Below are 13,294 nucleotides of genomic sequence, written 5' to 3'. Positions count from 1 at the left end.
CATGCACACAGAAAACCCCCCGCCCCCGCCCCAGAGAAAAGAACTGGGATGAAAGGCAAGAAACTTTGGGGGCCTTGAGCCATCTCTGGGGTCAGGAAGTCAACATGGAGAGGGCTTAGGCTTGAGCAAGGGTGTAGGGGACAATCCCAACAAGTAGGGAGACTTTCAAAGACTTGTCCACCTGGGACTCTGTTGGGTTTTAGGAGGGAGAGTTCAGACAATGAGAAAGCTCCCAAGTACCTTTCCTGGGCTGGAGACCAGGATCAGGGCACTTCTACCTTGGGCCTTGGGGACCCCTTGGACAGCCTTCAGGAGTCCAACATGCTTCCAGCCCAGCCTAGCAAACCAGGCAGAACAGGGCCTAGTGAATCAATGAGGGCTCAAGACCGCACCCTTTCCTCTGTATAGGCAGGCGGACGGAGCAATGCCACGTCAAGTAAGCGTCTCTGGCCTGAATGCCTGCATGCAACAAATATCTTTGTGTCCCCTAAATGAAAACCAACTCTATTTGCTTTTGGAGAAGAACTGAGAAGAGAGAATTTATTTTTTTTAACTCCCATTCTACCAAAACATGAAATACATGGGACCTGAACACAGAAAAGGCAGCCCTACCACAAGAAATCTTAGCTTATCTTGATACTCCACCCTCCCCACCAGAAAGAAGAACCTTTAGCCAAAACAAGAAAGTCGAGTTGATTATATTCTAAAGGCCACATAAGGAAAATGCTCACACCAAGAGTCAAGCTGGCCAGCGTCCTCAGAAGAAAGAGGAGGCCACTGGTCTCCAGGGTGGCATCACGCACAGGTTTCCGGGAAAGTTTTTTTTTTTTTTTTTTTTTTAATAGAAAATAACTATGAAAGACATCAGTCTAATTCTCTGGTTTGGGCCATTTCCCTGTCTTTGGAAAAGCTCTCTTCAGTTTCTTACTCTGGATTTCCAGAGGCTATGTGCCTTTGGACTTTATCCAAATGTTCACAATAAAGCTTATAGTTTCTCCCTCTTGTCCCTCCCTGAAGGGATTCACCTTATAGACAGGGTCCCTAGGGAGAGACAGCCAGACATCTTCCAAGTCAGGTCAAAGAAAAAGCAAAGAATGTTAAGTCAACCCCAACCTCCAACCCCAGGTGGGGCCTGAAAAGAAGTCTTAGCTCTGAGAGTGAGGAAAAGCAGCAGAAAATCAAATAGTAAGAAAACACAGAGATACAAATAATTTTAAAGTACTGTGGCGGGGGACGGGGGGCGAGGCGCAAAGTCTTGGCTAAGTGAGTTTAGCGACAAAGGAAACTGCCCCCACAGAAGAGAACATGAGGATTTATTTTCCAAAAACTCTCCAAGGGTATGAAATGGGGTGGAGGAGAGGCTGCGTGTGGCAAGAAAGCTCCTCAATCAAACAGATAGATAGATGAATAAGAAGTGCCAACTAGCAGGTGATCAAACCATCGTCAAACCTCCATCTCTGAGCAGTTAGCTCTAAACTGTGAGCAGTTGAAAAGTAAACCTCAAGCACACAAAGGCAGGGTTTAATTTTCCTCTTGTAATGGTCCTAAATGAAGACCCATCACCAAGCAGTTAGTCAGTATTTCTTGTCCCCCCGAGGCGCTGATCAGTTCCTTTTAATGTGAGAAAACTGGCAACTCAAAACCAGTCAATGGGCCTCCTACAACAAAAGTTCTGAAAAGCTGAATGAATTGGGTTTGTAATTACTGCTCCCTCCAGCTTATCTCTTATTCATTCAATTTATATTATTGTCATGGAATTTCACCCTCAAAATCATCCCCTTACTGGTTTACCTTGGGTCATGGAGAAACTTATGACATAGCAGAAATGTAACATCCCCCCCCATTGCCACATCATACACACCACCTTGAGGTGTTCAGACCAATAATAGGAGTCGGGGAGAGACTACCTTGCACCCCAATGTAGTCTGTCACTACTTGAACTCAGTACACTCAGCCTGATGCCTTCTGTTTCAACCCCCAAGTTTTATTGTCCAAACAGGAATGTGTATCCTGCCTCACCTGCCTGTCTGGGTCTACGAATATTTTTTTCCCCCTCCTTTAAACCAAAAATAGTCCAAGTCATAGAAAAAGCGACTACAATTCCCTTGTCCGCCCAGCAGAAGTCAGCCTTAGAGTCCAGGGCTCCTTGTGCTTTTCAATCTAAGATGCACGGACTAGAGGATTCTCCTGAGATTTTCCTACTGCAAGAATGTGTCGGTTTCCAGAAATAAGTACAGCTATTACAACCAAATCTACTAGCAGTCTAAATAATTAATTGAAGTGTTGCTCTTTGACCTTGAAAAGTCCAGTAGGGACACGTTTATAGTAATAATACCTCTGAATGAGCCTTGTCAAATATTCATTTAGTGGTTAATGCGAGCCATTTCCCCCTGGGATGGTCTGTAATACCAGCTTCCCAGCGTTGGCAAAGAAACCTTGCTAATCTACTGCAGCTCAGCAAAAATATTCCAACACTATTTCCAATATGGAGGGGGCGGGTGCTAGGAGAGAGAGAGAGAGAGGGAGAGAGAGAGGAGACTATATATAATCCCCACCTTTCACACATCCCTATTCTGTGTATAAGGTTAACGAAACGTTTAAACTCACCCCCTTTGACTGAAAAGTGGTTTCATTGAGCCGAATAATGTCCTGAGGAAAGAACTCAACACCCGACGCTGAAGCGCTATTAGATAACTATCTGTGGGCAGATTTATGACTTGTACCCTTTCTTGAAAATCAAATTATTGTTAAAATATTATATGCCCAATTAGTAACCTACCCACGAAATTATGCATCTCTGGGAACCGGCTTACTCAGCGAAATGAATGAAGCAAAGAGCTGCGTATTGGTTCTCTTCAAATACTCTTTATCAGAAACATTTACACTTGCAGCCCAAACGCTCCAGACTCTAGTTTTCAACTATTTGAGTTGGAAATATGGTGGGAGAAGAGAATGGGAGTTCCCGTTTTATGCACAGTGACAGTCATTCAAAGGAGTACAAGTTCTCAAAATCTTTTTGGTCTTGCAATTTCCCCCAAAGGGTGTTGCATTTTTACTCCAGTGGCCTTTTTTTTTTTTTTTTTTTAAGTTGGAAAGTTAAGAAAGTACAGTTGGTCTAAGTCTGATATACACTTCTTATAATATATTTATTTTCAAATACACAATTCTATATCATTGATTGGCTCAAATTCCGGGAACGTCCACCCCACTCCCCCAGCAGGACCATTTGGATCTTTATTCAAAGTTTCTTTTATTCGTATGTGTGAGCAAGGACAGGCGAATGTGCTCATTCCCACGTGAATAATCCGTATATGCATTACAATGGCTGGCCAGGCCGGGGAAATTCTTTTAGAGTCTCTGCATTAATTAGGGGGGGGGGATGCTTAGCTTCGGTGGCGAACTCCGTAACTGCCCCTTCCCGGTGCATTACCCCCCCCCAAGTGAGGGCAAATAAAAACTAAGGTAATCTCAAAATGAAAAAGCAATCTAGAATTCTTGGGGACACAGAAAGTGAGATTTTCCTGGTCCCATCCTAGAACGAGGGCAACGGCTCCAAAAAGAGACCTGGTCTCTGTTGGGTACCGCAAGACTCGCACCCAGGGCGTGGGGCACCAATTCCCCGGCTGCTGCGCGCGCTCGGCTCTAGGAATGAAAGCGCCGTGGCATCCCAACTTCTCCGAGTTGCAAGTTGACAACGACACGCTCTAGAAATCGTGGGAAGCAAAGCTGAGCTCCCAAAGGTGCCCGGTTCCCGGTTCGTGATGCCTTTAGATAAGGGAAGAGTCCCTGACTCTCGGTCACCGTAGTTCCCGCAGCGCCAGCGCGCCGGTGCAGCAGACGCATCACCAACTCAAGAACCGTGGAGACTTCCCCAACTTTTCTTCTCCCACTGAGGACAACGGTTGCCTTTCTTTCCCTATCCTTGGGCAAAAGAAAACAACAAATCCAGTCTTGTTTCCTCACCCTTTCCCCTCCCCCTACCCTACTCTTTCAGTATACCAGTTAACAGATCAAAAGCATAAAACCATCTTCAAATGTGATTAGAGTGGACAAAAAAAAAAATATCTACCTGAGTTGTTTTCTTCTGTAATAGGGCTGGTGCCTGGCTTCTCTTTTCCTTGTTACCAGCTGCACACATTATCCGATTTGGAACTACCGGCTTGGACCCGCGCTGCCAATTTAAGAAATGGAATTCAGGGTGGGAGAGAAAAGGGGGGGGGGAGGGAGGAAATAAAATAAAATCCGTGATAAGCCGGGGAATTTTGCAAGACGTTCTTTGCTTTCCCTTGCCTCTAAACAGGAAAATGTAGGGAGAAAGTTTATGAAGTCCGGAAACAAAGCAAACCACTTGTTCCCTCTCACACAATAATAGCAGGGCCGGAGTCATCCCAACGCCCGCCCAGCAAGATGAACTCTTTGCATATCCACTTTGCAATTATTTCAGATACGTGGGCCAGTCATCTGCTCCTATAAACCGAACCTCAAAGGGCCACTGCGCTGTGAAGAAAATAAAAACAAAACCAGCCAACCCGCTCCTGCTCTGACTACTTTCCCCATCAGCTAAGCTACAGGGGAAAACGTACAAGTGACTACACTCTACGCAACAAGTGGTCTCAACAGTTTAAGTTTGAATCACGCTTCTCCAAGCTGTTCAGCCAAGGCCCAGGACATTTACAATGTATGTCCCCCGTTTCTATCTCAGAAATAACACAAGCCGTGCACTTTCTTTTTCCCCCACCGGTTACTAATCATCTAGCCATCTGACTTTTTTTTTTTTAATCCTGCAGTTAACACTAGCAGACATAATGATAAATACCAAGGTTTTTGGTATCTTTGCTTTCATGGATGAACACGGTATTCTAATTCCCCGAGGAAGTTACGTATAATCAGTGCTATCCAGATAAATGAAAGACTCAAGAGTGATTTCTGTGTCCATATTTCAAAAATTTATTTATCTCAAACTGTGCATAATGGAGTAAAAACTTAAGTTGAAAATGTACCTGTTATAAGGATGGTATTAGTTCAAATATATACACGGATTCTCGGCAGACTGATTCAAACACAGCCGAATCTTTTAAAATACAACTACGGAAAATAAAGGGGGGGGGGACCTTAAAATATCACAATAAATTTACAGAAATATTACAAACCATAAGAAAATATTTCAAACACAGTAATTTCATGGTTCGTTTTTATCTGAACAAAATGGAAAGGGGATTGAACAAAAGCTATTATAAATTACCAACGATGTCAACCTGCAATGGCCATTTTTTTTTTTTTTGCTTTTAACAGTTAAGTTAAAAAATTTAGTACAATCTAAAACTTTTGCCCTTTTAAACAAGACCACGGAGATGGTTTTGCCAGCACTTAGTCTAAAATGCTTTTCCTTTTGTACAATTTTTAAACAATTAAAATGTCCAAATCTAAATAAAATTTCTTCTTTCCACGTTTATAATTGTCCTAAATTTAAGCTGCAGAATCAAAATTCAGCAAGAATATCGGCAAATTCTCAGCTTATAGACAACGGACATTTTGATTGCCAGGTTTGTCTCGATAAATACTGTACAAAAGTCCCTTGCAAATATTAAAACATTTTTTTTCGTCGCTCAGAGACTAGTTCTAAATATTACTGGTAAAGACTTGCAAACTTCCTGCAAAGCTCCTACCATACACTAGAACTTTTAAAAAGTTTTGCGTAGTGTTTTTTTTTTTGTTTTGTTTTGTTTTGCTCTATACATGGTCCATTCCCCCGCCCTCCCCACCGCCCTCCCCCCGGTTTTCTCTGTACAAAAATAGTCCCCCCAAAAGAAGTCCAGGATCTCTCATAAAAGTTTTCTCGTCGGCCTCGCGGTTTCTGCGTGTTTGGATGGGACTGGCGTCCTCGAACGCAGCTGTCATTTGCTGCGCGCGGCTCATGGGATTCTGTTTTGTTTCTTTTTTTGTTTTTTTTTTCTTTTTTTTTTTCTGTTGAGCACACACACATTTTTTTTTCCCTGCACGCTATTTCTTACTCCACTCTTCTGCACCCCTCCCCAATTCCCCCCTTTTCTCTTTCTCTCTGGAAAAAAAAAAAAAATCCTCCCCACCCCCCCTTCCCCTTCCTGCAGTCCGCTGTCCGCCTCTCACATGTGCGACAGGGGCAGTGTGCCGTTGATGGCCGTGCCGGGCACCGGGCCGCTCTGGTAGTGTTGGGACATGTGCAGTCTGCTGGGCGCGGCGGGCTCCGGCACCTCGGCGCCGGGGAGGTACATGCTGATCATGTCCCGGAGGTCCCCGGCCTGGCAGGGTGCCCTGGAGTGAGAGGAAGAGGTAACCACGGGAGGGCTGGAGCTGGCCTCGGACTTGACCACCGAGCCCATGGAACCCAGCGCCATACCGGGGGTGCCCTGCTGCGAGTAGGACATGCTGTAGGTGGGCGAGCCGTTCATGTAGGTCTGCGAGCTGGTCATGGAGTTGTAGGGCAGCGCGCCCACGTCGTAGCGGTGCATGGGCTGCATCTGCGCCGCGCTGTGCGCGTTGAGGCCCGGGTGCTGCGGGTAACCCAGCTGCTCCTGCATCATGCCGTAGCTGCCGTTGCTCCAGCCGTTCATGTGCGCGTAGCTGTCCATGCGCTGGTTGACCCCCGCGCCCAGGCCGGTGCCCACCCCGACCCCGCTAGCCATGCTGTTCCCGCCGGGGGCGAGCAAACCCCCGGGCAGCGTGTACTTATCCTTCTTCATGAGCGTCTTGGTTTTCCTCCGGGGCCGGTATTTATAATCCGGATGCTCCTTCATGTGCAGGGCGCGCAGTCGCTTGGCCTCGTCGATGAAAGGCCGCTTCTCCGTCTCCGATAAAAGTTTCCACTCGGCGCCCAGGCGCTTGCTGATCTCCGAGTTGTGCATCTTGGGGTTCTCCTGGGCCATCTTACGCCGCTGTCCCCGGGACCACACCATGAAAGCGTTCATGGGCCTCTTGACGCGATCCGGGCTGTTCTTCTGGTTGCCTCCCGCCGCCGTCGCCGTGGCATTGCCGCCGCCGCCGCCACCGCCACCGCCGCCGCCACCTCCGCCGCCGCCGCCCCCCGAAGTTTGCTGCGGGCCCGGCGGCTTCAGTTCCGTCTCCATCATGTTGTACATGCGGGCGCTGGGCGCGGGCGCGGCCCGCTGCAGGCCGCACACCCTCGGCCCGGCCGGGACTGCGGGGGCCGAGCCCGAGGGGACGCGCACCGACCCCGGCCGGAGAATAGTCGTGGGGAGGGGGGGCAAGTCTGCGGAGAAAACAAGCGAGGCGAGCCGGAGTCACGAGCGAACAACAACAACAAAAAAAAAAGAGCAAGAAAGAGAGAGAAGAAAAAAAAAAAAAAAGGAGCGCTTTCCTCCTCTTCGGGCCTCTGCGACGATTGTTGTTGTTGTTGTTGTTGTTATTATTATTATTATTATTTTTTTTTTTGGAAAAGGCTTAAGCCTTGGGGGCTCAAAAAACTTCTTTCTTTCTCTCTGCTCTCCTTTTTCTCCCAGCCCCAGTCTTAAAGAGCCAGCAAACTACTTTCCCCCTTTTGCAAACACTCTCTTCTCTGGCTTGACAACTCCTGATACTTTTTTGAACAAGTTAATAGACAACCATCCATGTGACGGGGGGCTGTCAGGGAATAAATGGGTTTCCGGCGGCCAATCAGCGCGCGCCGGCTCCTGCGCCCGAGCCCAGCCTCGCCGGAGGGTTTTTTGCATGAAAGGGGGCGGAGCCTGCCGCGCCGCCGAGCCCGAGCCCGAGCCCCAGCCGAAGCCCGAGCCGAGCGGGGCGCGGGGACCCGGCTGCGGAAGGCGCGCCCGCAGCCCCGCTGCCAGGCGCCGGGAAGCCTTTTGTATCCCACCCGACCTCTCCCCCCACCCCACCCCGTCCCAGCTCCCACCCTCCAAACCCCGCTCGCGCAGCAACAGGTCACAACGCACGACTGTTCGGTGCAAGTGGGTAAATCTGCACGCACACGACGGCCTCCCCCCTCCTCACCACCACCACCACGCCTGTCCCTGGGATACTGGCTTTCTCCCTCTGGGGTGCACGGTGCTGGCGGGGAGGATGGGGCGCTGGAAGCCTGGGGCTGGGGATGGTGGTGGTGGTGGGGGGGGTGGGGCCAGCTTGCTGGGTGGTTCAGGGAGACTGTCCAACTAGTATTTCAGGAAGCAGGCCGAGCCGGGCTTGGAGTACCATTGTCCCCCCCCCACCCCTCCACACGCCCCCACTCCGCCAGCTCATCCGCAAGCACTCCTCCCTCTTCCAGCCCCTCACCCCGCTCCTCTCTTCCCTGGTGCCAACATTCACTCACCCCCTCTTCCCACCGTTCTCCCCAGCACAAGAAGTCAGATCGAAGCCAGTGGCCTGGGGCGTATGTGTGTGGGGGGTGAGGGGGCTCCTGGCTTCCACGTCATCTGCTGGGTTCCTAAACTCCAGTCGTGTCCGGGCCACGCGGCTGACTGCAGAGCCGAGGGCGGGCAGGGCCTTGGTCACACTTTGCTTTCCCCAGGGGGACCACAGCTGGCTTCCCTGGGCCCTAACTCTCCTCCCCCCACCCTCGCTCCACCATCAGTTAGTCTGTCGCATCCGCTGGGTGCAAAGGCGACGCCTGGACTCTTCCCTATCCCACTGTCTTCCCCAGCCCTCCCCCCACTCCAGGATTTCGGTGGTGGTGGTTCAAAACGGGGACTTGGGGTGTGTGTGTGGCGGGGGGGGGGTGAGCCACAGAGATCCACAGATTCCCAAAGTGCAGGCGATGGGGGAGGGTCACTGCAAGTTCCCGGCAGTCCCACCGCGTGTCACCGAGGTGGCATTTGGGGCGCGCTCACAAACTCCCCTCCCACGCAGAGCTCCCGGGGATCCGAGCAGCGCCGCCCTGGCATTTCCCACCCTTGGCTGGCTGGCACGGCGGTGGCCGGCGGAGGAGGCTGGGCCGTGCGGGGGGCCTGGGAGGCGAGCGTGGGAGACCAGGCCCACGCGGGTCGTGGGGAGCCGGAGCCCAGCCGGGCTCACCCTCTTCGTCCCCCCCAGGGCGGCCCGAAGATGGGCTGGGGGAGGGCGGGGTCAGGAACTGCACAGTCTTGCGCGCCCAGGACCCAGGAGGGTAATGTTAGCCGCTCTCCCATTGTCCCGACGCAAAGATTTCAATCTGCAGGCGCTCAAAGCCCAGGGCCACCGCCCCACGTCCGTTACAAATAGGTAGTTTTGTTTCTCTTGTTGTCGCTACACGGAGACAAACAAAGCCCCGTGTAAGTTTCCTTCCACTCTCTTGTTGGGACCTTTGTGGCTAAAATGCACTTGAGTACAAAAGGGGGTAGAGGGAGAAGGAAAAAAAGAGATCCCGATGCCATTTTTTCTTTTTTTAAATAAAGGGCTTAAAGCATCAGGGTTACTTATTTTCTTTCTTTCTTTTTTCTGTAAATCTCTCCGCCCCTCCTCCCCTGATCTACCCTTACTCGTCCTAAGGAAGTGGACTGAATAGTATCTTCCCGCCACGTTCCCCTTATTGTCCTCACAAACTACACTGTTTTCTTCCCACCGTCACACACACCCCCTCCCCAGCTTCTCCAATTGCTGCCTTCCCAGGCTTGTCTGGTGATTGTCACACTGAAGCTAATCATGCCCACTGGAGACTCGGAAAAGTTGTGGAAAAGAATCTTGCAGACTTCCTTAATACATCACCATCGCCCCCCCACCAACCCTCAGGTTCTCCAGTTTTGGTTTGCTTTAGCTCTTGGGAACCCATAAAGGTCTTCTCGAAATGCATAAATATTTAGTAGTCTTCAAAATAAAGCAATGTTTCCTGCTTAATCGAGGTGTAATGTAAGCTAAACACGAAATCTCTGGAGATTAGAGAAAAGGTAGAGGAACTGGCAAAGCCAGCCACAGACTTTTCAGCGCTCTGGTTTCAGGGATGTAGCGGCTGCGCCCCCTGCTGGTAGATTCGCTTTCCCAAGACTATTGCTTTTACCTTTAAAAGAAGGTGTGTGGAAATAATTAAAGTAAAAAAAAAATGAGGGGGATGGAAGATCAAACTAATTACACATAATCTAAACAAAAGAAAAGTTAACATATCATATAAGCTGTGGATCAAATCATAAGAATCAAATTTAATTTGCTTAACTTAGAAATGTACATACAACCTGGAGATAAGTGGGAGGTTAAACCACGGGAAAAAATAGGTACAAATTATGAGATTCAACATATGAATGAATTATGATTGTCCAGGCGCCACGAAGGGCAGGCCAAGCATTCACTTTATGATTGTGTATGCATTGGTCTGAGCTTAATAGCATTATTCTGAAGACTTAAAGCTTATGGATAATTAAGTTTGAAAAAAAAAACCCAATGGGCTGGTGTGGATAATAGTGGTGTATATTTATTAAGATAAATATTAATAACGGATGGTTATAGGAGAAAATCTTTTTAATCTCGTCCTCTTTCTTTCAAGGAGTAGCAGTAAGAGGCAAGCTTTCCCCCCCCCCCCCTTACCATGATCTATGTTCTCAGCTGCCTGTGTGTGAGCCGGAGCTCTATAATAATCATTTAAGAGGGTAAGAGGCTGGTGAGGTCTTTTGTTAATTGCTTTTATCATATAAATAAGCTATGGAAGTACATTACAATTGTGTTATCATTGGTTGCATTTATTTACAGCTTTATTTTAATTGAGCTTGCTGTACTTATGGGGCAATAAACTAACGGTGGTTGGTGTTTACGCATAATAATATGCTATGAAAATAAGATTAGAGAAGACGGTGGGAGCAGAAACTATTTTCTCATTAGATTTCTTTTTTTATTTTCAGAATGTTGGCATTATATATAAAATAATCAGATCACCGGCCGCCTGATTATTTTTACCCAGCAGCATCTCTGGCCCCTAAATATAATAATAACTGTAACAGTCTTAGCAGATGACAGAGGCAACCCTCTTAGGTTTATAATAGATGGCTACAGTACCAGCAACAATACAATTCTGACTACTAGACAATCGCCAAAAAAAAAAAAAAAAAAAAAGACTTGAAACAGGAGGCTTCATCCTCTGAGAATTTAAAATGTTGCCATTGGGACAGTTTATGAAAATTGGAAGTGCATCATTTAAAACAAACATAACACTTTCCTTCCCCGGGCAGCACAAAGTGTACACTTTTAGACCACTATTGGTAATTAGCATACGCTCGGAATAACCTGATTTCATTTTGTTCTACCATTGGCCGTGGCCAAGAAGCCTTAACTGCTAAGTGTAACTCAATTTCATTTAAAAATCTTTCGCTTCGGTTTTCCTTTTCCTAAATCCTCCCTATCCCTCCTCAAGTATTATATTTGAAGCCAACTGACAATTTTGTGGAGAAGGGGACTGTGGACTTATTTTTTTTTTTTTCTTCTTAGTGGCAAATAGAGGTTTAACTTGCAGTAATTAGGCGAGAACTAGCCAAGCATCTTACCATTATGATGCTTGTTAAAAAATGCTTCTATTCTGCATCTGCATTTGAGTGGGTTCCCCTCCTCTCTTAATCTTCTTATGGAAATGAAGGCAAACGGCAGGGAACCTGCAGTCTTGGAGAATGTCCTTGTTAACTGGAATTTCTCAGCATTGCTAATTAGCAGAGTTTGACGACCACCAGTATTGGGGGAAAGCTCTGTTTAACCACTCGCCAACCGTTCGGAGGAAGAGCAGACTAATTTTATTTTGTAATTAAAATCTGAAAAGGGCCCTATTTGACAGTTAGGGCTATGAGAGTTTTATCTCCCCGTGAAATAATTACTGCCTTGATAACTCAATTTTCTGAAAAATGTCAACTGTGGGCTCCAAAAGTTTTAATTTCATTACGTAAGGAAAAGAAGCGAGAAAAATAGAAGAAAATGTACAGAAAGGGTTCTTTCTAATTCTGGAACTGGTTAAATATCTTAGGAGCCAGCTTTGGCCAAGAGAAGGTTCTTTGCTTTGCTCCCTCCCCCCCACCCCATCCTTCCTCTGGATTTAACCTTCAACCACCTCCTGTGAACATGACCGTAGCAATGATCATTCTACAGAGAAATGATGTTAGGAGTCTAGGAGTCAAGAAGCAAATAAAGCTGGAAAATGAAGTATGGAGCTACAGAGTTCTTAATCTTAGCAGTTAAACGTAGAGACATTCGGAGGCTTGGGAAAATGGGATTGCACTTCTGTCTATCCCTTAATACAAGAAAACAGAGAGTTACAGAAGAAGACACTGGCATGTACCCATTCTGGAAATGTGTCCTTCTGCCCACAGAGTCACAAACAGTCTCAGACCCTCCAAACTGAAACATACCACCAGGCTTCCGGGTGACCACAGTTTGGTTTTTCAAGATTAAAGAAACAAACACAGACATATGATGGTAAGAAGATAAATTAGGGGATTTCTTCCCCCCCCCCCCCCAAAGGGAGGCAGAAACAAGACTACATATTTTCCAAAAACAATCAATAATATACTTTTTTAAAAAGTTAGGATATGGAAAGTAAGAGCAAAAATGAGAAAGTGAGTTAGACCCTTGTCAAACTTCTCTTCCTTGGGACTGTGAAGGTTCCTTCACCAGAAATCTGGTAGAAGACGTTTTTATCACATCACAATTTTCAAAATGACGGAAATTTTTCATCTGTATTTCCCCCTCCCCCCGTTTTCTCCTTATGCCAAAGGTCAGTTTTGGGGATTTGTGCAGGATCACAGACAGGGATTGTAATTCGTGTTTCTAGGGGGCACAAAGAGCAAACACCAACTTGTGTCCCATTCTGGATTGCTGAGAGAGCGCGGCTGTCTGCATAGGAAGGAGACGGCAACTTCAGACTGCCAGCTGCCATGTCCCCTTCTTGTCCCGCTTCTCAGCACCTTCCTTTTGCTTTCCAGAAGGGGGATTGCACCCAACAAACGGACAAGGGGAAGAGCAGTGCTGTCTGAGACCAGACCCAACTTTAACACAGAATTTCTTTGAAGACTCTTGCAACCAAAGAATGCAGGACAGCCCTTCATTCTGCCCGTATTTTTACTCCTTTTCTGTCCTCTTATTCTCACTGATGAAACAAATGCTTTTTTTTTTTCTCAAAAGAACTCACTAGTTAGGAAACTAAATATATTTTCTTCTTACTTCAAATTATAACAACAAAAGTAGAACGTAATCACTTGTGCGTGTCCTCTGGGCTGTATATAATAACCGCATTATTTGTGGCATTACATATACTTGGACATCTGTCAGATAGTCCAGCTCAAATATTTTCTAGGGGAAAAGAATTTACATTTTACAACTTCATTTCTTGAATTATAGATCGATTTGAGCCTAAGATTCTGTC

The 13,294-nt window shown here is 47.2% G+C and overlaps 1 protein-coding gene across 12 annotated transcripts in view; it reads right to left on the bottom strand.

The window, feature by feature from the left end:
* The window catches only part of Sox2 (SRY-box transcription factor 2), a 709,100-nt gene that overhangs the window by 30,536 nt on the left and 665,270 nt on the right, over nt 1-13,294 (bottom strand). For 5 of the 12 annotated variants that reach the window (XR_006639563.1, XR_006639562.1, XR_006639568.1 and 2 more), the window contains one exon: nt 4,070-4,171. The exons of 2 other annotated variants lie outside the window; for them this stretch is intronic. Coding sequence is in view for 1 of the 10 variants with exons in the window: in XM_004652072.2 (XP_004652129.2) it covers nt 6,123-7,115 (993 nt within the window). In the remaining 9 variants the exon portion in view is untranslated. Of the gene's footprint in view, nt 1-3,625; nt 3,922-4,069; nt 4,172-6,097; nt 7,119-7,194; nt 7,247-13,294 lie in introns of those variants that run through there. 5 more of the 12 variants (XR_006639559.1, XR_006639561.1, XR_006639560.1 and 2 more) reach the window with 4 other exon arrangements.

Source organism: Jaculus jaculus, chromosome 11, assembly GCF_020740685.1.
Source record: "Jaculus jaculus isolate mJacJac1 chromosome 11, mJacJac1.mat.Y.cur, whole genome shotgun sequence".
Lineage (NCBI taxonomy): Eukaryota > Metazoa > Chordata > Mammalia > Rodentia > Dipodidae > Jaculus > Jaculus jaculus.
The sequence above is the reverse complement of the archived record's forward strand: the minus strand, read 5'-3'. Positions and strand labels throughout refer to the sequence as shown.